This window comes from Bufo bufo, chromosome 5 (genome assembly GCF_905171765.1).
Source record: "Bufo bufo chromosome 5, aBufBuf1.1, whole genome shotgun sequence".
Taxonomy (NCBI): domain Eukaryota; kingdom Metazoa; phylum Chordata; class Amphibia; order Anura; family Bufonidae; genus Bufo; species Bufo bufo.
This window is the reverse complement of record NC_053393.1, coordinates 381977783-382001381: the sequence shown is the minus strand read 5'-3', so window position 1 is coordinate 382001381 and position 23599 is coordinate 381977783. Positions and strand designations below refer to the sequence as shown.

Below are 23599 nucleotides of genomic sequence, written 5' to 3'. Positions count from 1 at the left end.
GGGTCTGATCTGAGGTCTGAAAAACATTGGGGGTCTGATCTAAGCTCTGAATAACATTGGGGGTTTGATTGAGGGGTCTGAATAACATTGGGGGTCTGATCTAAGATCTGAATAACATTGGGGGTCAAATCTGAGGTCTGAATAACATTGGGGGTCTGATCTAAGGTCTGAATAACATTGGGGGTTTGATCTGAGGTCTGACTAACATTGGTGGTCTGATCTGAGGTCTCAATAACATTGGGGGTTTGATTGAGGGGTCTGATTGGTGGTCTGACATGAGGTCTGAATAAAATTAGGTGTCTGATCTGAGTTCTGAATAACATTAGTGGTCTGAGCTGAGGTCTGATCAACACTGGGGGTCTGATTTCAGGTATCATGAAAAACATTTTTTTTCATATTTTCATCCTCTAAAACCTAGGTGTGTCTTATATGGGCTGAAAAATATAGTAAACACACAATGAAGTTGTGTCCACAATACTCTTAACACAATGTAAAATCTCTATGCCAGATAATGATTGAATAAATATCTATCCATTTGTGGAAACATCCATAAAGCCAGTCACAAGATGATTGTAACTTCCATGCCTTTACATGTTGCCATCATTAGACCAACCAGACTTAGAACTCTAGCAATGATGTGTTCCTTGGCATGACACTGGTAGCACTGATTTTAGCGTACTATTAGCATATGGGGTATTTCTCTGTCACCTTGACAAACTTTGCATTATGTGTTTTTAAGACTGAGTTTGCTTGTGTGCTATACCTAGAAACAGGAATTTATCATTCATGTTTCCCTGGACATTTATTAATATATTTAAATATATAATACATTATAAACGCAGATGGGGTTATTATAAGATATTATATTCAGTTTTTTATATAAAGATTACATCAATTTTTTTATGCAGATGTGGTCGCAGTAGATGTTAACCAATCTATGTCACAATAACATTATTTTTGAAGATACATTCAAGCAACCTAAGAAGACTATAGGTAAGACCTTGTTATGGTATTAACAGACTTTACTGTTCCTTACATGTCCCGAAATAAGCATTTATATTACCCAGAGCTTTTTGTTGTTTTAGACGTGGTGATTTAATGACCGTTGTTGTGAAGGTTATGATCCTACTGCCTTTAGCGACCACTCCATCAGATGCTTGTTCACAACCACAATGGCATAGTCTGCTATACCATTCTTTCCTGTAGAAAAATAGGGACCTGATGGGAACTTGAGTGGGCCATTATAAGTCCTCATGCACACGACCATCTGCAAACCACAGATCCCAGGCAAATGCATGCCACCATTTTCTTTCGTAAAACAGACAGATGTGGACTGCGGTATGGACAGACAGATGTGGACACACTGTGGCATGAGGCCTAGTCAATGGGATCTGTCATCCATCATAATCGAAGCTAAAATAAAAGCTCAATTATGCATTTCTCATGTTTAAAGGGGTTTTCTGGTTTAGAAAGCCTATTATCAATGACCCTTCTCATCTATTCTGAAACAGAATGAACCAAACAATGCTCTTCTTAGAAGAGAATTTTGCATTAATAGAGTGGAGTCTTTTGTTGAGAAAAGAAGTAAGTATAATATCAGTCTCTTTCTGGAGAACCTGGCACATCTGTGCATTATATGGATAGGCTGTTGGGTTCAGTAGAGACTTCATTTCTCCATGTGGTAGCACAGCAGGAATACTGAACACTTTCTACAGAATCCCCCAACCAGATTGCAGCTGATCACTGGGGTTTCCAACAACGGAGACCTTTTGATTAATCTATCTTCAGGAGATGGTCCCAAGTGACTGTCCAAAGTGCCCAGTCTTATGTCTTTTCTAGACTAAACTCTGCCTTGGCTATAAAAGCAAATACAGTACAATTCATGAAAATTGTCGTTCAGCATCTTACGTTATTATTAATCCCCAATCTGTGCCTACATTATAACACTTACTAGTTATCATTGCTCCGGTGACAGACGCCAGGAACCCAATGCTGACCAGCACCACACATATGAGCCTCCCCTGTTTGTGCCTCTGTAGCATGACGAACATCAGAACTACTACTGCTCCGTGGACAAAGAGGGAGGAGAAGAGGGCCCATAGGAAAACCCAATACCACATCTCTGAAAGAACAGCAAGAGGTTATTCAGCAAGAGTCTGAAAATGTCTTTTTCTACAAGATATATATTTAAGGCCTCATGCACAATACCGTATGTATTTTGCAGTCTGCAATCCGTGGATATGCAAAATACGGATACCGGGCGGGTGCATCCACCGATTACCGTGGTCCCCATTGTCAAAATGCCTATCCTTGTCCACAAAACAGAAAAGAATAGGTCATCTTTTTGTGACCCCTTTGAAATTAATGGGTCCACATCTAATCTGCAAAAAATGCGTATCACATATGGAGAAAATTTATGGTCATGTGCATGAGGCCTTAAAGGGAATGTGTCATCAGAAAATGATTTATTGTTTAAAGGGAATGTGTCAGAGAATTACCTTGTTTAAATCACGTTTTTATGTTAAACATATACCGTACTTTTTTACTTTTTGGTGAGTTTTTTTTTGTAATGTCTATATTTTCAAAAAAAGGTATATAAACCTGCAATTTTCACAATGTCCACCAGGTCTAATAATAAGTCATGATTTTCTGTTCTGTACAGGTAACTTTTTAGCAGCCATTACCATTATCACCAGAGGCAGAATTACAATGACAAGTAACACCTCTATAAAGATATCACAGAATCCACCATTCACAATAGGTGATATTGCAGCTTATCTACTCCCACCTGACCAGGGTTGCCAACCAGAATTTTTCATTTTTCTGGACGACTTATCACAAAATCATGAACAAGCAACATTTTTATGGACAAATTGGAAAACCGCAATGAATGATAAAGATTAATTATAATACATGTCTATAGCTCAATATTCTGATAAGAACTCATTACCAGCATTTACTGATTGGTTGTAAAATGATAATTATCACCTAAATAATCTAGTCAAGTACCACCAGCCTCAAAAAAAATCACGGACACATCTATATTTTTTTTACGGACACAGGAAAACAGTCGCCTATTTTTACGGACTGTCCAGAAATTTCTGGATGGTTGGCAACCCTGCTCCTGACCTCACACAGCTTGACTAGAGAACTCTCCAATAGAAGTCACTGAGGTCCCCTCCTGTCCATTGTGTCTTTAGCCCATGTAGCTTTTTTTCAAAAGCCAGGAAGTTTTTTTTAAATATAGATAGTGACTTGGAAAATAAAAAATAACACCAAAATTATAAAACATAAGTTTAACATAAAATTGTGATTTGAACAACAGGTGATTTTTGATGACACATTCCACTTAAACAGGAAGAAGAATATGAAGACAGAATTGGTGTAACGTACAGTCTACCACCAACAACTAAATGTCATTATGATTTCATAAAGAATTTACAACAGCAGAAAAGTATTATTTCTAACTAATGACTCATCTTCATGAGTCAGGAATTTCTACCTACTCTCTGCACATTTATCCTGGTTTCTGGTTTATAGGTGAGAATACAGCTATCATTAGATAAAATAGCACTGAGCAAAACAAGCTTCAAAACTATATACACCTTTGGGGGCAATTTTTTTTAAATGATTGCACTTTACTCATCTTGGGCTTAAAGAAGCACTCCCACAAAAACTTTTATTCTCTGACCTGTTAAAAAGGTACATGATCTAAACTGTAGTGAAGGTAAACTTCTTACCAGAGAACGTATTTGTGAGTTATAACCTCCCTTCTGATCCTCAGCTGTGTCATGTGACCAGTACTCTGACTTTCCAAATCACACAGCATCTTATGTGTGGACAGGAGGCCACTTCCTCTATGTATTCCTATAGCAGCCTCAATGTCCGTGTAATAGAAATTAAAAGAGAAGTAACTGACTTCCTGTCCCGTGTCAGTTGGAAATAAGTAAGTTGGTCAGAAGGGAGGGGATAGCTCACAAACAATCACTGGCAAGAATAAAAATTGTTGTTGGTGTGCTACTTTTTTTAATTGGTCTTTATGAAAAATATTCAGCAGCTTTGTCATAAAGGGTTAACTTCTTCTGCCTCGCTGTAAAAATTGTACTTTCACTTTGTGTCATCTAATAACCCTTATCTCTAAATTACTAAGAGGTCACTTATTTAACCCACATTTTTATCAGTAAGATAAGAACTGAGCTATAATGAGTGTCTATAGGGTCAGAGTTCAGGAGCCATCAGATGTGCTTCCTGGTGGAACACAATAAAAACACAAAGCATGCTTTTAGAGAATCTCAAGGATGTACAGAGAAAGGGGCTCAAATAAATAAAAAAGACCAATTGAAGAAATGATTTTGAGCTCAAAATGAGTACAATGCAATAATGAAAAAATGCCCCCAAAGGTGTCCATATTCTTTAAATGATCGAGGAAACTTGGGATTCATGAAGGAGTGCTTTACAGTAATGTCTTCCATCTGTATCTGTTCAGTAAAAATGAAAATAAAAACTTCTTGCCTGGGTTCTCGACAATAACAAAAAAGGAAAAAGGAGAACAAAACAGAAAGTCTGCAAGAAAGGTCAAAACTTCTGCCTGAGTGGAGTTACCCTTAGTTCCACAAAGTGGACAGGAGAACGAAAAGAGAAAAAATAATATGCCATTTTGCCTGTCATTCTTGAGGTACTAAAGCTGGTCATACATATTAGATGTACATCAACCAAACCCGATTATTTTGGCAGGACTAGCATGCCATCTAATGTCTATGGGGACCTCAAAGGCCTCCTCCAATGGCAAGTTCTGGCAGAGATAATAATTGGGCAGTTCGATTTCAACTGCTTGATCTCTTTGTCTTCAGGGAGCAGACCCCCCCTTCCTTTCTACTAACATCACATGCTTGCTCGGCCACTCAGAGCAGGTATGTGTATGGTGAGATTGGGAGTGTATGTCTTCATATGTGTACGGCAGGCCTAAGGGCCTGAACCGCATCTGTCAGTATCTTACATAGAGATGGTCTTGCGGTTCGCCCGGCGGTCGTTTTGCGGCGAACTTTGCGTGTTGGCGATTTGCAGAACATGCGAACATATGGAGAAATTTGCGCTCGCCATATTCTTTTACATTGTGAAGAACTTTGACCCATGACACATCCATCAGGTGGTACAGGACAGCCAATTGAGACATTTCAGCACATGGAGATACCCCCTACCTCCGAAATAAACTTGATCTGGCCGCCATTTTACATTCAGTGTTTTGCCAGTGTAGGAAGAGGTTGCTGTGTGGGGCAGGGACAGGCTGTTAGGGACACCAAACGCTAGCTAATAGGGCCACAAAAGTCATTTTAAGCACTAGTATAGGTGTGCTATCGATATGTGTGATACACAGAGGGGTGCAATATACTTATAATATACTTTTATAATGAGTCAAAAACACATAGATCTATATAGTGGTCACCTGGCAGTCAGAGGACTAGGGGCTTACTAGGACCATTTTTATATAGGGTAAGGTTCCGGACGGGGTCGCTCTTATCAGGGCGGGTGGTCTGTGGTTAGGCTATCAGGGCCAGAATATCACCCCCCTGTAGGGCAATATCAGGGACAGTTCTTTGCCCACCTTGTCCTTCAATACCACTTCATCATCTAGCCCAGGGATGGATGTTTTTTTGCTTTCCCTCCTGAATTCATCGATGTACACTGGAACCCCCCAGATTGTGGTAGGACATATGGTTTCTGTTTTGGTGCCGCCGAGCACCTGATTTAGTGCCGCCGAGCACTGGTTATTGCCTACACCACATCTATGCTTTTTGCTTAACTTTAATAATTTAATTTATTTTGAGGGATATCTTTTCCATTCACACGTCTGCAAAATAGGTCCGCATCCGTTTCGCAATTTTGCGGAATGGGTGCAGACCCATTCATTTTCAATGGGGCCGGAATGTGCTGTCCACATCCGCATTTGCGGATCCGCACTTCCGCATCTGTGCTTCCGTTTCCGCAAAAAAATAGAACATGTCCTATTCTTGTCCGCAATTGCAGACAAGATTAGGCATTTTCTATTATAGTGCCGGCGATGTGCGGTCCACAAATTGCAGAATGCACATTGCCGGTGTTCGTGTTTTGCGGATCCGCAAAACTCTTACGGACGTGTGAATGGACCCTCATAGTAAAATTATTAAAGGTTACGTTTTATCTTCATGTATTTTCTAATGGATTGCCTTCCTTGTACAATGTTATAATATACTTTCTATGTTAGAAAGTATATTATAGTGCATTTGTATTGTGCGGCAGTTGTGTACGGTTCTGCTGCGATATTGCAGGTATATAGAGGGACGAGCGTTATTGGAACAAATCATTTCTACTGGTGTGATATACCAGTCGCCCCCCCCCCCAAAAAAACACTTTCTTTATAGTGCATTTGGGTACTGTATAGTGCATTTGCGCATGCGCGTACGCGAAAATTATATTTCCGATATTTAGCATTTTCATTTTTTTTTATGGAGATCGCAAATTCGAATAATACATCTGGTATGTCACTGTCCATGTTGTGGGACTATTTGCGCACTTCTAGTAATTATTTCTTGGCTGCAAATATAAGCTGAAGGTTTTTCAGGTTCGCATGCCATTAAAATGAATGGGACTTGCGGTTCGCGAACTTGCGGTTCATGAACATTTGATCGCGTTCACGCAATCGCGTTTGCAAACCGTCCCAGCAGATGTTCGTCCATCACTAGTCTTACATACTAAAGTGTTTAACTACACAAAAGATGCATAGCTAACATACAGCAAAAATGTAGCGGCTATGCCTGCAACATTACACATCTACACTTTATGTGAGCCCCCAAAAAGGAAGACAGAATTGAGGTACCCCGAACATTATGGAGGGGTACACATGGCAATACTTGCATTGCCTGTGTATGGGTTCTGGTTACTGGGCGGTCAGTTTTCTGCCCAGTGATTAGAGGCTATTTTTAGTTGGAAGTTTTGGAGGGCAAATTTTCCCGCTCTTCTGTGAGGATCGCTGGGCAGAATTTTAATTCTGCCCGGTGATGTTCTTAATTGGTCATCTTGATGACCTATGATGTCGCTGGGAACGGGAAAAGTTTGCACGAGCCCTGGCGACAGTAAATCATTGGTGGATTAGTGGGGTTGGGGGGCTATAAGTGTCCGAGCTCCGCGGGCTGGTTTGTCTGTTTGCCTCACCTGCCCTGGGAGCCTGGACCAGTTTGTTCCTGAACACAGCCGTGGCCTTTTGGACTGTGCCTTCTATGGAGTCCCTGCTTGAAGAGCTTACCAGCCGCGATATGGACCAAGATTCCTCGTCCTGGATTCGAGAGTGCTTTCACCAGCTGCCGTGGAGCCATGTCCGGTGCCTGTTTTCCCCTCCTTGCGATCGGCTGAAGATGACAGCGATGTTCCGGCTGCTGCTGGCCTGGAGGCTGAACTATTGCGGAGCACGGACGTACCTGAGATGGTAAGCGCCGTGGGATCTCGCGAGAGGAGTAGGAGGACTTGGCGTCAGAAGAGAAGATTTTCCCCGTCGCCTAGTACGCATGCGGGGTCTCACACTCAAGTTGAAGAGCGCAGAGACGTCAGTATCGCAAGAGAACGTCAGGGTTCATCGGGACCAGGATGCCCGGTGCTTCTGTCCGTCGGGAGGACCATCGCAGGTCAAGTGCGGATTTCTTCCTCCTCCTTGCAGACCCGTGCCTAGGGGTTGCAGGGTAGGGAAGTAAATGTCGGAGGACACCAGATCCAAGAAGCTGGGATGTCCAGTGGATCGCCACCCGGAGCTACAGGGACCCCAACATCAGCGGCTGCTGCAGCACCTCAGCCTGGACCAGGTCTTTAATTGGGTGAGTGTGCTGCTTCACAGCTGGCCCCAGTCATTTCATCTTTGTCCCAGATTTTGTCTTCCTTGGGAGGGTTAATCCCTCTTCCTTTGCCCCTCCCCCCCCCCTCAGCCTGCTGTTTCTGAGCCTGTATTTTTTAATGTAGCTTCTGCTTGGCTCGCAGCTGAGGGTGAGGGTGGGGGTGACGCTGACAGTGTTTTGGATCCTTTATCAGTTCCTCAATGTTTGCCGTTGTTAGACAAATCTAAAGGGGTTAATGAAAATAGTTTTAAAGAAGTTTTACCATGTAATATTTCCCCTTTGGGTTTTCATTTGTCAGCAACGGTAAAGGATAGAATTTGGAATGGTGAATATGTTGATGTTTTATCTCTGCTCCCTGCGTATAAGGAATTTGTCTCTAAAGTGGAACACAGGGATGAGAGATCGGAGGAGGAGAGGCGCCGTCCTATTCCTCGCTCGTTTAATAATTGGTTACAGGCTTTTTGTATTTTGGCGAGTGTTCTTGGTGAGAAACATCCTGAGAAATGTTCAGGATTGTTTCAACATGTTGATATTATGTTGGAGGCTTACAAGAGTTTTGGGTGGTTTCAATATGATGAGAATTTCCGTCAGAAATTGGTGGTGTATCCTCATTTGCAATGGGGCACCAAGGTTGTGGGCTTATGGCTCAAGCTTTTGGTTCCCCAGAGACCGCCAGCGGTTAATCAGAAAGTATCTGTGTCAGGTAATGCAATGAAACGTGGCTTGTGCTTTGCTTACAATGAGTCGCAGTGCAAATGGCCTGCCAGTTGTAAATATAAGCATGAGTGTGCCTTCTGTGGCTCAAGCCACCCTATGTCCAGATGCTTCAAGAAGGCTAGTTTGCCGTCGCAGCCGACGGCAAAGGATTTTCTTTCCAAAAGCATGGACGCCGGTAAAATTATCGAGAATGCTGCCTTGGTTAAGCAGCTTCCCAAATCGTCAGATAGCTTTGAGTCGGGCAGAGTAGCAGGTCCTTTTGAAGTGCCACCTTTTGAGGGTTTTCGTTTATCTCCTCTTGGGGTGGTGCCGAAGAAAGAGCCTAATTCTTTCAGGATAATTCATCATTTGTCTTATCCATTTGGTCAGTCATTGAATGATGAGATTGATAGTTCATTGACTAAAGTTAGGTATGCTACTTTTGACTCTGCGGTTGCTGTGGTGAAGTCTTTTGGTAAGGGGGCTTTAATGGCCAAGGCTGATATTCAGTCTGCATTTCGCCTTCTTCCCATTTATCCGGCAGCTTTTAATTCTTTGGGATTTCGTTTTCAAGGTTCGTTTTATTTTGACAAATGTCTGCCTATGGGGTGTTCTATCTCCTGTTTTTATTTTGAAGCGTTCTCCACTTTTCTTGATTGGGTAGTTTCAGTGCGTGCAATGAAGGGCGGTGTTGTTCATTATTTAGACGATTTTCTGTTTGTTGGTCCTGTTGATTCTCCGGTTTGTGCTGAGTTGCTAGAGTGTTTTTATTCAGTTTGTGCAGATTTTGGTGTTCCACTTGCTTTTGAAAAAACTGTTTTACCTTCTAGTTGTCTTAAATTTTTAGGAATAGTTATTGAAGCTGGTCTTGGCGAATGTAGATTACCTATGGAGAAGGTTTTGAAAGCAGCTTTAGGGATTAAAGTTTTTCTGTCTCATCATAGTGTCACTGCCAAAGAGGTGCAGTCTTTGTTAGGTTTGTTAGCATTTTGTGGCAGGATAATGCCTATGAGGCGTATTTTCTGCAGGTAATTATCTTTGAGAGTCGCTCGAGTACGCAATCCTTGTTTGCATGTGTCATTAAATAAGGATATTAGGAATGATTTGTTGGTTTGGCTGAGTTTTCTGCAAGATTTTAATGGTAGGTCTATGTGGCAAGAAGAATTTATGGATGCTGCTCAGTTAAATTTGTTCACGCATTCGGCAGGTAGTGTGGGTTTTGGTGCATACTGGAACGGGCATTGGTGTGCTGCTGCTTGGCATGGATCCTGGGTTGCGAATGCTGTATTGAAGAATCTGGTTTTGTTGGAGCTTTTCCCGGTAGTGGTAGCATTGGTTTTGTGGGGCCGATTTTTTCAGAATAGACGGATTTGTTTGCATACAGACAATAAAGGGGTTTTATTTGCTGTAAACTGCTTATCCTCGAAAAGCCCATTGGTGGTGAAGCTCCTGAGACACCTAGTGTTACTTTGTTTGAGATTAAATATTTGGATTAAGGCAGTCCATATTCCTGGTTGTAACAATGACATTGCTGACGCCTTGTCACGTTTTCAGATGGATCGTTTTTGCGCTTTGGCTCCATCGGCAGATGTTTGCGGGACTCCATGTCCAGAGTACCTGTGAGGGTTGATTTTGTCTTAGCGCTGAATTTATTGAGCCGTTCAGTGGCAGCTTCAACATGGAAAAGTTATATGTCAGCCTGGTTTACGCTGGGATCGTTTTGCAACTGGTTTATCATTATCGCCTTTGATATTAGACGGGTCTATAGCCTTGTCATTTTGTTTGAAATTATTTGAGGAAAAGCTGGCACATAGCTCAGTGTCTAGGATTTTGTCTAGGACTTTTTTCCTGAAATTATTTGGTTCTAGGTCCTTTTCAGATTTCTTTTTAATTAGACAGCTTCTGAAAGGTTACAAATCTATTGGATATCTGCCAGATGGTAGGTGTCCTATCTCGCCAGAATTATTGATACAATTGTGTAAGGTTGTCAGGTCTGTTTGTTTTTCTGGCTTTGAAGCTTCAGTGTTTCGCACAGCGTTTACTTTGTTATTCTTTGGTGCCTTGAAGATTGGTGAATTGTTGCCGCGCTCTCGTTTTGACCAGTCTGGTTTAAGTTTGAGTCATGTCTCAGTTAGAGGTTCTATACTGTCTATTTTTGTTGAGAGGTCAAAAACTGATCAGGCGGCTAGGGGTTATTATGTAAGAATTGGTTCAATTGTTGATAAAAGGATATGTCCTGTTAATGCGGTTTTGAATTTTTTGGCGATTCGGCCCAGGATTAGCAACACAAATTTTCTATTGCACCAAGATCTGTCTCCTCTGTCCCAATTTCAATTTAGGGCAGTGCTAGCTAAATGTCTGGAGAAGCTTGGTTTGGGTGCTCATTTCTTTTCTTCCCATTCTTTTCGTATTGGAGCGGCAATGTCTGCTGCTCTTGCAGGGTTAAATGAGTCGGCCATTAGACGGATTGGGAGATGTTTGTCTAATAGATATCAACTGTATGTCAGACCCCATTTGCTGATTGATTAACATGTTTTAGTTTTTACCGGTCGTACGGTACGGATTCTGGGCCATTCTTATGGGCGAATAGGAGGGCCGCAGAGCGCTGCTACGGACTAAATTTATCATTACCTACAGATTCTGTCAAGATCTGCTGGGCTGGAGTTCGGGGTCTTCGGTGGTCAGGTTAGATCGATCTAATTTTACACCTGCATGATGTATATCCTAATCCGGACATTGTCATTATTCATCAAGGCGGTGATGATTTGGCTGGTGGAGACACCATGGAGTTGATTTTTCAAATGAAGAAAACGATGTCAGATCTGCCTGACACGAGGATCGTTTTCTCCGGAATTATCTCTAGGTGGTGTTGGAGGGTTTTTCCCGCCTTAAGGTTTAACCCCTTAAGGACTCAGCCCTATTTCACCTTAAGGACTTGGCCATTTTTTGCAAATCTGACCAGTGTCACTTCAAGTGCTGATAACTTTCAAACGCTTTTACTTATCCAGTCCGTTCGGAGACTGTTTTTTCGTCACATATTGTACTTCATGACACTGCTAAAATTGGGTCAAAAAAGTTAATTTTTTTGCATAAACAAATACCAAATTTACCAAAAAATTTGAAAAATTTGCAAATTTCCAAGTTTCAATTTCTCTACTTCTATAATACATAGTAATACCTCCAAAAATAGTTATTACTTTACATTCCCCATATGTCTACTTCATGTTTGGATCATTTTGGGAATGATATTTTATTTTTTGGGTATGTTACAAGGCTTAGAAGTTTAGAAGCAAATCTTGAAATTTTTCTTAAATTTTCAAAAACCCAATTTTTAGGGACCAGTTCAGGTCTGAAGTCACTTTGCGAGGCTTACATAATAGAAACCACCCAAAAATGACGCCATTCTATAAACTACACCCCTCAAGGTATTCAAAACTGATTTTACAAACTTTGTTAACCCTTTAGGTGTTCCACAAGAATTAATGGAAAATAGAGATACAATTAAAAAATTTCACTTTTTTGGCAGATTTTCCATTTTAATATTTTTTTTCCAGTTACAAAGCAAGGGTTAATAGCCAAACCAAACTCAATATTTATGGCCCTGATTCTGTAGTTTACATAAACACCCCATATGTGGTCGTAAACCGCTGTACGGGCCCACGGCAGGGCGCAGAAGGAAAGGATTGCCATACGGTTTTTGCAAGGCAGATTTTGCTGGACTGTTTTTTTTGACACCATGTCCCATTTGAAGCCCCCTGATGCACCCCTAGAGTAGAAACTCCATAAAAGTGACCCCATCTAAGAAACTACACCCCTCAAGGTATTCAAAACTGATTTTACAAATGTCATTAACCCTTTAGGTGTTCCACAAGAATTAATGGAAAATAGAGATACAATTTAAAAAATTCACTTTTTTGGCAGATTGGCAGACCCCTAGAGTAGAAACTCCAAAAAATTGGCCCCATTTTAGAAACTACGGGATAGGGTGGCAGTATTGTTGGTACTAGTTTAGGGTACATATGATTTTTGGTTGCTCTATATTACACTTTTTGTAATAGCTGTTTTGGCACAGTTTTTATTTTTTGCTATGTACAACATTCATCTGACAGGTTAGATCATGTGATATTTTTATAGACCAGGTTGTCACGGATGCGGCGATACCTAATATGTATACTTTTTTTTATTTAAGTAAGTGTTACACAATGATTTCATTTTGAAAGCAAAGAAAATCATGTTTTAGTGTTTCCATAGTCTGAGAGCCATCATTTTTTCAGTTTTTGGGCGATTACCTTGGGTAGGGTATGATTTTTGCGGGATGAGATGACGGTTTTATTGGCACTATTTTGGGGTGCGTGTGACTTTTTGATCGCTTGCTATTACACTTTTTGTGATGTAAGGTGACAAAAAATGGTTTATTTAGCAGTTTTTATTTTACATTTTTTACGGTTTTGATCTGAGGGTTTAGGTCATGTGATATTTTTATAGAGTCGGTCGATACGGACGCGGCAATACCTAGTATGTATACTTTTTTATTTATTTATGTAAGTTTTAGACAATAATATAATTTTTGAAACAAAGAAAAAATTATGTTTTAGTGTCTCCATATTCTAAGAGCCATAGTTATTTCAGTTTTTGGGCGATTATCTTAGGTAGGGTCTCATTATTTGCGGGATGAGATGACGGTTTGATTGGTACTATTTTGGTGGGCAAACGCCTTTTTGATCGCTTGCTGTTGTACTTTTTGTGATGTAAGGTGACAAGAAAATTGTTTATTTAGCACAGTTTTTATTTTTTATTTTTTACGGTGTTCATCTGAGGGGTTAGGTCATGTGATATGTTTATAGAGCCGGTCGATACGGACGCGGCAATACCTAATATGTATACTTTTTTTTTCCCCTATTTTTTACCAATTTTCTTTTAACTTTATTTGGGGAAAATGACGTTTTTGTTTATTTTTACTTGAAACTTTTTTTCTTCCGTGGGTCTTCCTTGATTTTTGGAGGATCCACGGACATGAAGGAAAAAGTCGTTTTGGTGTCCGCCTGGCCGTGCGGAGCCAAACGGATCAGTCCTGATTTACAATGCAATTCAATGGGGACGGATCTGTTCGGAACTCTCCGCTGCCACCAATGATAGGGGGGGAGATTTTAATTAGGAGGGGGAGGGAGGGGGGGGGGGCCGTACTGGCCACCAATGAATGTACAGTAATACAGGGGAGGGAGGGGGGGCCGCACTGGCCACCAATGAATTTAAAACTGGAGAGGGAGGAGGGTGTGCCCCCTCCTGCCTGGCAGCACCTGATCTCTTACAGGGTGCTATGATACGCACAATTAACCCCTCAGGTGCGGCACCTGAGGGGTTAATTGTGCGGATCACAGCCCCCTGTAAGAGATCGGGTGCTGCCAGGCAGCAGGGGGCAGTCATGTACACAGTTCTTAGTATATTCTAACTTGAAGCGTCCCCATCACTATGGGAATGCCTCTGTGTTAGAATATACTGTCGGATATGAGTTTTCACAAAGTGAAAACTCAGCTCTGAAAAAGCTTTCATGCAGACGGATCTGCGATCCGTCTGTGTGAAAGTAGCCTACGGCCACGGATCACGGACGCGGATGCTAATCTTGTGTGCATCCGTGTTTTTTCACTGACCCATTGACTTGAATGGGTCCGTGAACCGTTGTCCGTCAAAAAAATAGGACAGGTCATATTTTTTTGACGGACAGGAAACACGGATCACGGCCGCGGATGAACAACGGTGCATTTTCCGAGTTTTCAACTGACCCATTGAAAGTCAATGGGTCCGCAGAAAATCACGGAAAACGGAACGGCCACGGGTGCACACAACGGTCGTGTGCATGAGGCCTAACTCATACAACTTCCGGGGCCTGTGAGACCCAGGGGGCTGGATCTCACAGGCTCTTCACCGGAAGGCAGCGCGATGCCTTCCTTACCGCTGCAACCGCAGGTAAAGCCGCAAACTGCAGGTCTGAATTGACCTGCGGTTTGCGGCGATCGCCGATACGGGGGGTCACATGACCCCCGGCGTTGTGACAGGATGCCCGCTGAATGATTTCAGCGGGCATCCTGTTCCGATTAACCCACGCCGCGCAGCAATCTCGATTTAAACCCATGACGTACCGGTACGTCATGGGTCCTTAAGGACTCGGGAAACATGCCGTACCGGTGCGTCATGCGTCCCTAAGGAGTTAAGGACAAGGTCCGGAAACGGATTAACCGCGTGTTGTCAAAGTTTATGCCTTTATTAGGGGGCTTTTCCTTCAGACATGTGGATTTGGAGAGTGGAGAGGCGGGCCTGTTTTGCAATGATGGTGTACACTTGTCAGATATCGGTTATGATATTTTCAACCTCAACCTGCAGGCTATGATAGAAATAGCTGTGGGTGGGGTGGGTCCTTTGCTGCCTTCTTGAAGGCGCGGCGGGCCTGGTGGGTGGTTGATATAGTCATCCCGGGATGGGATGCACTCTGATGTATTGATGGTTTAAACGAGTCTGAGTTTATGACTAGGATCATGGTATTTATATGGTTAATATTTTGAGTATATATTAATTTGAGTTTATTATGGAGGGGTACACATGGCAATACTTGCATTACCTGTGTATGAGTTCTAGTCACTGGGCAGTCAGTTCTCTGCCCAGTGATTAGAGGCTATTTTTAGTCTGAAGTTTTGGAGGGAAAATTTTCCAGCTCTTCTGTGAGGATCGCTGGGCAGAATTTTAATTCTGCCTGGTGATGTTCTTAATTGGTCATCTTGATGACCTATGATGTCGCTGGGATCGGGCAAAGTTTGCCCGAGCCCTGGTGACAGTAAATCATTGGTGGATTAGTGGGGTTGGGGGGCTATAAGTGTCCGGGCTCCGCTGGCTGGTTTGCCTGTTTTCCTCACCTGCCCTGGGAGCCTGGACCAGTTTCCCCCCCCCCCCCCCGCCCTTTTGTTTTGTAAATGTCGAGGTCTGTGCAGGGTGGTTGATATAGTCATCCTGGGATGGTTTAAACGAGTCTATGACTAGGCTCATGGTATTTATATGATTAATATTTTGAGTATATATTAAAGTTGGTTTGAGTTTAAATAAACAGGCCTCGGCTTATCTCCACTCTCTAGTCTTGTGTTTTTATTGCATTAAGGTTTTAGTTAAAAAAAAAATTAATAAAATTTTCATTATGTATTTTGTGAGCATGTGCTATGTATTGCCATGTGTTTTAACACGAGGTACCCACATAACAGTGGAAAACATCTATCACTACATCCTTTCAGAGTGCTTTAAATAGAGGTGCAGAACATGCAATGAGAATTTATGTACTAAAACATTTTCCGATGTATGGCATATCCACAGGATGCCACAAATATCTAGCAGATGGTGGTTTCACCTCTGGGACCCTCGCCTACCAGTAGAATAGTGGTTTCCTGACCCATGGTATATATGCAATGGCAGGCAGCGGCAATCGCATCAAGGAGGAGAGTATGGCTATGTTCCCTTTATATAATAGAAGTCATAGTGCTCTCCTGGATCTGTTGCATGATGAAATAGCACTGACTGACTTTTCCTGAGGTCTGTCTTGTTCTGCTGAGAGGTCTGTCTTTTTGACAGGAAAAATAGCCATGCATGCCTTTAGAGGTGACAGGTCCTCTTTAATGGAAAGATGGCTCTCTTTGTTAGCAGCTACAGAAACAGCCAAATGCAGCCACCTCTCCTTTGAGGCCTTGTTCACATTTCCGTGTATGTTTGAGGTCTGTGGAAAATCCGTCCATGTTTCCTCCATAAACATGTCCATGAAGGATCGGTGTTTGGTCAATATGACCGCTTTTTACCCTCCATGTGGACACTGTTCAGCTGAAAATTAATTTCCAGAGCATCTCTTACCAGTGGTCAGAGATAAACGGACCAAACATGGATGCATTCCGTGTTCTGTCAGTGGTTTCTCATGTACCCATCAATTTCAATGTTTTTTTTTGGTCCGTATCACAGACCAAAGTAGTGCAAGTCACCATGATTTTTTCACTGATCCACAGTCAGTGAAAAACCACTGATGTATGAACAAACACATTTATGCCTCATGCACACGACCGTATTTTGTTTCCGTGTCCGTTCCATTTTTTTTGCAGATAGGATGCGGACCCATTCATTTCAATGGGTCCGCAAAAAACGCGCAGCACCCGATATTGCATGTCCTATTTTTTTCTAGTTTGCGGACAAGGATAAGCATTATCACAATGGATCCGCAAAGAAAATGGATCCGCAAAAAAAACGGATGCCATACGGAACGTCATCCGTTTTTTTTGCGGATCCGCAATTTGCGGACCGCAAAACACATACGGTCGTGTGCATGTAGCCTTAGGCTTCATACACATGACCGTTGTGTGTTTTGCGGTCCGCAAATTGCGGATCCGGAAAACACGGATGGCGTCCGTGTGCGTTCCGCAATTTGCAGAACGGCACGGACAGCCATTGATATAACTGCCTATTCTTGTCTGCAAAACGGACAAGAATAGGACAGGTTATATTTTTTTTGTGGACCACAGAATGGAGCAACGGATGCGGAAAGCACACGAAGTCCGCATCCAAGCCGCAAAAACTGTGGCTTAGATGCGGACCAAAACAACGGTCGTGTGCATGAGGCCTTAGGCTAGGGCTACACTGCAACATGTGTTGTGCGAATTGTCGCAGAAAAGTTGTGCAGCATTTTTTATACTGATAGTGAATGGTCTCGTACTGCGAAATGTTGCGACTGCAGACAGTCGCAAAAAATCTATCCAAGTTGCATTTCTGTGCAAATGTCGTGCCGCAGCATGTTGCAGTGTGACACCATTGACTATCATTAAAAAAAATGTTGCGCGACACGTCACAGTGTAGTTTTACACTTTATGTTACACGACTTTGCATGACACATGTGGTAGTGTAGCCCTAGCCTAAAAGTTAATGGGTACATGTGCTGTCCATGGGAAACACTAAGTTCAGAAATATATCATGTGTGATCCTGTGGCTGCTCAAAAGTAATCAGCACAATAGATTTAGAACATCAAAATTCTGGGGGTCATTTATTAACCAGAAATAAGCCTATACTAGGCATATTTCTGGCGCAGACTAAGGGCCTAAAGAAAATAGAAAATAGTCTAAATGTAAGACAGCTAGGAAGCCTGCGTCTCCACATAACTTTAGCGCTTCCTTCAGCAGCGCAAGCACAATTAATACCGTCATCTAAATCGCTTAAAGGGGTTCTTCAGTAATTAAGAAAATACATAAATATTCCTTTTATTATAAATATATTCCCAAATACTTTTCATTAGTTATAATGGCTCGTTTTGTCTAGGGAGCATTCATTAGTAAAAATAAAATGGCCGCCGTCCTATTAGTACACACAAAACCTGTCCTAATCACACAGCAGGACAAGTTACTTCAGAGCAGTGAGATAAAGAACTGCTTCATCCACTTCTCCTACTTATCAGGGATTATGGTCCTGAATACAGACGATAAGATCTTTAGCTGAATCTCTGTGGGAATGGAGTTCATGAGGAGACATGAAGTACAGACAGGACAGACTGTGGTGATGTGGGACTGTGGTAATGGAGACTGCAGACAAGTGCTGATGCTCATTAGCCACATCTGCTCATGAACTCCATTCCTACAGAGATTCAGCTGAAGTTCTTATCATCTGTATTCAGGATCACAATCCCTGACAATTAAGAGAGGAGGATGAGGCAGCTCTTTACCTCAGTGTTGTGAAGTAACTTGTCCTGCTGTGTGATTAGGACAGGTTTTGTGTGCACTAATAGGATAGCGGCCATTTTGTTTCTCCTAATGATTTTTCACTAGACAAAATGAGCCATTATAGCTAATGTAAGGTATTTGGGAATATATTTATAATAAAGTAATATTTAAGTGTTTACATTTTCTTAATTCCCAGAGAACCCCTTTAATAAATGTGTTCCTATATCTTTTCCAAAGCCTCTCCTGCAAAGCGCACAAGGCTTTCCTCAAATATTTCTATGTATTTTCCTGCATTAGGCTACTTTCACATTTCATCAGGAGATAGGATCCAGCATGAAAATTAATGTAAGTCAATGGTGCTGGATATGTTTTTTTGTTAGCGAAACTTACAATGATTTTCATACCAGATCCAGCCGAAACTGATGCATCTGGATGTATTAAATGCACAGATCCGCTTAATTCCGGTTTTGAGACCCTCTGCTGGATCTCAAAACCGGAAATAACAACGCGTATGTGAAAGTAATAAACTCACAAGTCCACCAGACCCCTCAGCTGAGAAATCTTTCTCCCCAGTAGGATGCAGCCACCACTATAAGGCCTCACACGGGCGTTGCGGGAAAAGGTGCGGGTGTGTTGCGGGAACATGCGCGATTTTTCCGCGCGAGTGCAAAACATTGTAATGCGTTTTGCACGCGCATGAGAAAAATTGACATGTGTGGTACCCAAACCCGAACTTCTTCACAGAAGTTCGAGCTTGGGATCGTTGTTCGTAGATTGTATTATTTTCCCTTATAACTTGGTTATAAGGGAAAATAATAGCATTCTGAATACAGAATGCATAGTAAAATAGCGCTGGAGGGGTTAAAAAAAAATATAATTTTTTTTAACTCACCTTAATCCACTTGCTCGGGCGGCCGGGCATCTCTTCTATCTTCATCTTAGCTGTGTGCAGAAAAAGGACCTGTGGTGACATCACTCCGGTCATCACATGGTCCGTCACATGATCTTTTACCATGGTAATGGATTATGTGATGACCGGAGTGATGTCACCACAGGTCCTTTTCCTGCAGACAGCTAAGATGAAGACAGAAGAGATGCCGGGCTGCGCGAGCAAGTGGATTAAGGTGAGTTAAATTATTTTTTTATTCTTTTTAACCCCTCCAGCGCTATTTTACTATGCATTCTGTATTCAGAATGCTATTATTTTCACTTATAACCATGTTATAAGGGAAAATAATAATGATCGGATCTCCATCCCGATCGTCTCCTAGCAACCGTGTGTGAAAATCGCACCGCATCCGCACTTGCTTGCGGATGCTTGCGATTTTCACGCAGCCCCATTCACTTCTATGGGGCCTGCGTTGCGTGAAAAACGCTCAAAATATAGCTTGCTGCGATTTTCACGCAACGCACAAGTGATGCGCGAAAATCACCGCTCATGTGAACAGCCCCATAGAAATGAATGGGTCCTGATTCAGTGCGGGTGCAATGCGTTCAACTCACGCATCGCATTCGCGCGGAATACTCGCCCGTGTGAAAGGGGCCTAAGAAATGGTAGAGATGCTGTGATTTTAACATGTGCTGTGTTTGCCTTTTTTACTACCTAGAAACTTCCAGATAGGTCATCAATATCAGATTGGTGGGAGTCTGACACCCAGCGCTTGAATGGGAGCTGAGCTGCAGTTCTAGTGGACAAAGCCTTTTGCTTCCAGCTCTGTCCACTGTTGTGTTTCAGATGCCAGCACCTGCCAGTTTTTTCCTGGTGTCAGACACCTACTGATGTGATGACCTAAGTCCTTTGTCAAAATTCCATAAAACAGTGACCACCAAACACTACAGCAAAAGTTTTTCGAGGAGGGGATGTATCATTAGTGTATCCCAGAACTGACTTAAAAGAAGTCGCAAATTTTGTAACAAGACCATTTTGCATTACATTCTGCAGCTTTTTGACATTTTATCTGACGCCCTCCACTTTTGAAAATGGGGATGCTTAGCTACGTTAATGAGTTGCAAATGCGCCACTGCTACTGCTATCAAACCAAGTGCAACGTTTAATCAGTTTGGCTAAAAGTACTCCAAAACCGACTCTGCTATCTCAGCATCAGCAGATCAGAACTCATAGGTCTTTTGGTGGACTATTCCTTTATTAACATGTTAACTCAGTTTTCATTACAGACTTTTTGTAGCTAGATTCACGGCTGTATCTCAAATGTTTTATTTTATTAAACACAAAATGAACTACACACCAAGAATTATTCAGTGACTTAGACGGAGTTCACGTCTGCATCGGATATCGTTGATTTTGACAGAAAAGTTTGCAGTGCTTTTTCTGGTAAAACGACAGATGCCAACATGAAACCATTATAAGTCATTGGGCTTCGCCAGTCATTGTTAGTGTCCATCGTGTGACAGATCCAGCACTGTCATAGTTTCACAGAAACCAACTGTCATTTTTAACAGAAACCAAAAAGGATATGGGAACCTTCACCATGTTCCTCAGCAGTTGACCCTTCTAGATCTTTTCCTATTAACCATCATATCTAGAGATGAGGGAAGTTATGAAAAATTAGATTCAGCTGCTTCGCCGAATTTCACAAAGAAATTTACTATGTAATGAATTACTTTGTCATGATTTCTTTTTTGTATGTAGCAGGCACAATAATGGGGAAGGGCAATTGCGCCGCGCCCTGTCATTGAACCCCTCAGATGCAGCGTTCATCACTGATCGCGGCATCTGATACTAAGGGCTCATCAGACAGCTGTAGTGTTTTGCAGTCCACAAATTGCTGATCTGCAAAACAAGGATACCGGCTGTGTGTGTTCCGCATTTTGTGGACAGAACATTAGAGATGGCCTTGCGGATCGCCCAGCGGTCGTTTCGCGGCGAACTTTGCATGTTCGCGTTTCACCGTACATGCGAACATATGGCGATATCCACCGGCTCCATATTCTTTTGAATAGCGCCGAACTATGACCCATGACACATACATCAGGTGGGACAGGACAGCCAATTGAGACGTTTCAGCACATGGACACACCCCCACCCTATCACAGAACCCGATCTGCCATTTTACATTCTGTGTTTTGCCAGTGTAGGGAGAGGTTGATTTGTGGAGCAGGGACAGGCTGTTAGGGACACCAAACGCTAGCTAATAGGGCCACAAAAGTCCTTTTAAGGACTGGAATAGGTGTGCTATAGATTTGTGTGACAAACTGAGGTATGTGATATACTTATAATATACTTGCTAACATAGAAAGTATATTATAGTGCATTTGTATTGTGCAGCAGTTGTGTGCGGTTCTGCTGCGATACCGCAGCTATACAGAGGGACAAACGCTATTGGAACAACTAATTGCAAGGGTGTGATATAGCTGTTGCCCCCCAAATTTTTTTTGAGGGGTGTGATATACCTATAATATACGTTCTAACATAGAAAGTATATAGTGCATTTGTATTGTGCAGCAGTTGTGCGCGGTTCCGCTGCGATACCGTAGCTATAAAGAGGGACAAGCTCTATTGGAACAACTAATTGCAACGGGTGTGATATAGCTGTTGCCCTAAAAAAAACGGATTGAGGGGTGTGATATACCTTCTTCCACAAAATACTGATTGAGGGCTGCGATATACCTGTTGCCCCAAATAAACAGGGTGGTGTGATATAACTGTTGTGGCAAAAAAAATTATCGAAGGGTGTGATATACCTGCTTCCACAAAATACTGATTATGGGGTTTGATATACCTGCTTCCACCAAATATTGATTGAGGCCTGCGATATACCTGCTTCCACAAAATACTGATTAAGGGGATTGTTATACCTTCTTCCACAAAATACTGATTGAGGCCTGCGAGATACCTGCTTCCACAAAATACTGATTAAGGGGTTTGATATACCTGCTTCCACCAAATATTGATTGAGGCCTGCGAGATACCTGCTTCCACAAAATACTGATTAAGGGGTCTGATACACCTGCATCCACAAAATATTGATTGAGGCCTGCGATATACCTGCTTCCACAAAATACTGATTAAGGGGATTGATATAACTGCTTACACCAAATATTGATTGAGGCCTGCGAGATACCTGCTGCCACAAAATATTGATTAAGGGGTTTGATATACCTGCCTTCACAAAATATTGATTGAGGCCTGCGATATACCTGCTTCCACAAAATACTGATTAAGGGGATTGATATACCTGCTTCCACAAAATACTGATTGAGGCCTGCAAGATACCTGCTTCCACAAAATACTGATTAAGGGATTTGATATGCCTGCCTCAACAAAATATTGATTGAGCCCTGTGATATACCTGCTGTCACAAAATACTGATTAAGGGGATTGATATACCTGCTTCCACAAAATATTGATTGAGGTCTGCGATATAGTGGTTGAGTGGCTTATTCAGCCTTCTGCTTTTGCACCCTCCTCATCCTCTGTATCAGCAGCCTCCTCACTCTCTGCTGTGTGCACCCCCAAAGACACCACCACCATAGCCCCTCCACTCGAGTCAGAGGAATTATTTTCCCATCCATTCCCAGACCTTACCGATGCGCAACCATTATTCACATCGGATGAGGAAGAGGAGATAGCAACGGCCGCCACCCAGCGGTCTGACGACAGCACCCAGATCAGCCCAAGGAGGGAGGTCCCCGCTGTTGCTGCCTACTCCGAGATCTCAAATGTCAGTGGTGGTGAAGGTGCCGATGATGACGTGTCGATGGTTGTCACGTGGGTGCCCACAAGAGAGAAAGAGGAGGGGAGTTCAGAGGGAGAGACAAAGCAGCAGAGAGGGAGAAGGAGGAGAAGCAGGCAGAGCTCGCAGGGCACAGGATGTGAAAAGCAGACTGCAAATGTATCTGGAGCGAGCGATCCACCATGCACGTTCACTTCTGGCGCTCCCACTTTTTTAAGTGTCAGCTGCTGACTATAGTGTTGCCATTGTCAACACATAAGTCGTGGTAAGCCCAACACTCACCTAGGGACGACCGCATTATGAAGGCACCTGGCATCCCATCACCGAGCCCAGTGGGAGCAACACTGAGAGAACCCACAAAGCCACACTCCCGGCGCTCCACGTTCTTCGTCTTCTCCTCCCATTTGTCCTCCACCTTTCACCGTGCCATTGTCGCATTCATCTGGCAGAGGGAAGGCTTCCCTGGCCCAAATGTTCGAATGTAAAAAGCTGAAGACGCAGGATAACCCTCTTGCCCAACGGCTGACCGCTGGCTTGTTGGAACTGCTAGCCCGCCAACTACTGCCATAGAAACTGGTGGACTCGGAGGCCTTTAGAAAATTTGTGGCCATTGGCACACCACAA

General features: G+C 42.6%; 1 protein-coding gene across 2 annotated transcripts in view; it reads right to left on the bottom strand.

Moving 5' to 3' along the window:
- TMEM170B (transmembrane protein 170B) overlaps window positions 1-23599 on the bottom strand; it is a 42855-nt gene that overhangs the window by 8025 nt on the left and 11231 nt on the right. For both annotated transcript variants that reach the window (XM_040433086.1, XM_040433088.1), the window contains exon 2: window positions 1952-2122. In XM_040433086.1, the coding sequence (XP_040289020.1) occupies window positions 1952-2122 (171 nt within the window). The remainder of the gene's footprint in view (window positions 1-1951; window positions 2123-23599) is intronic.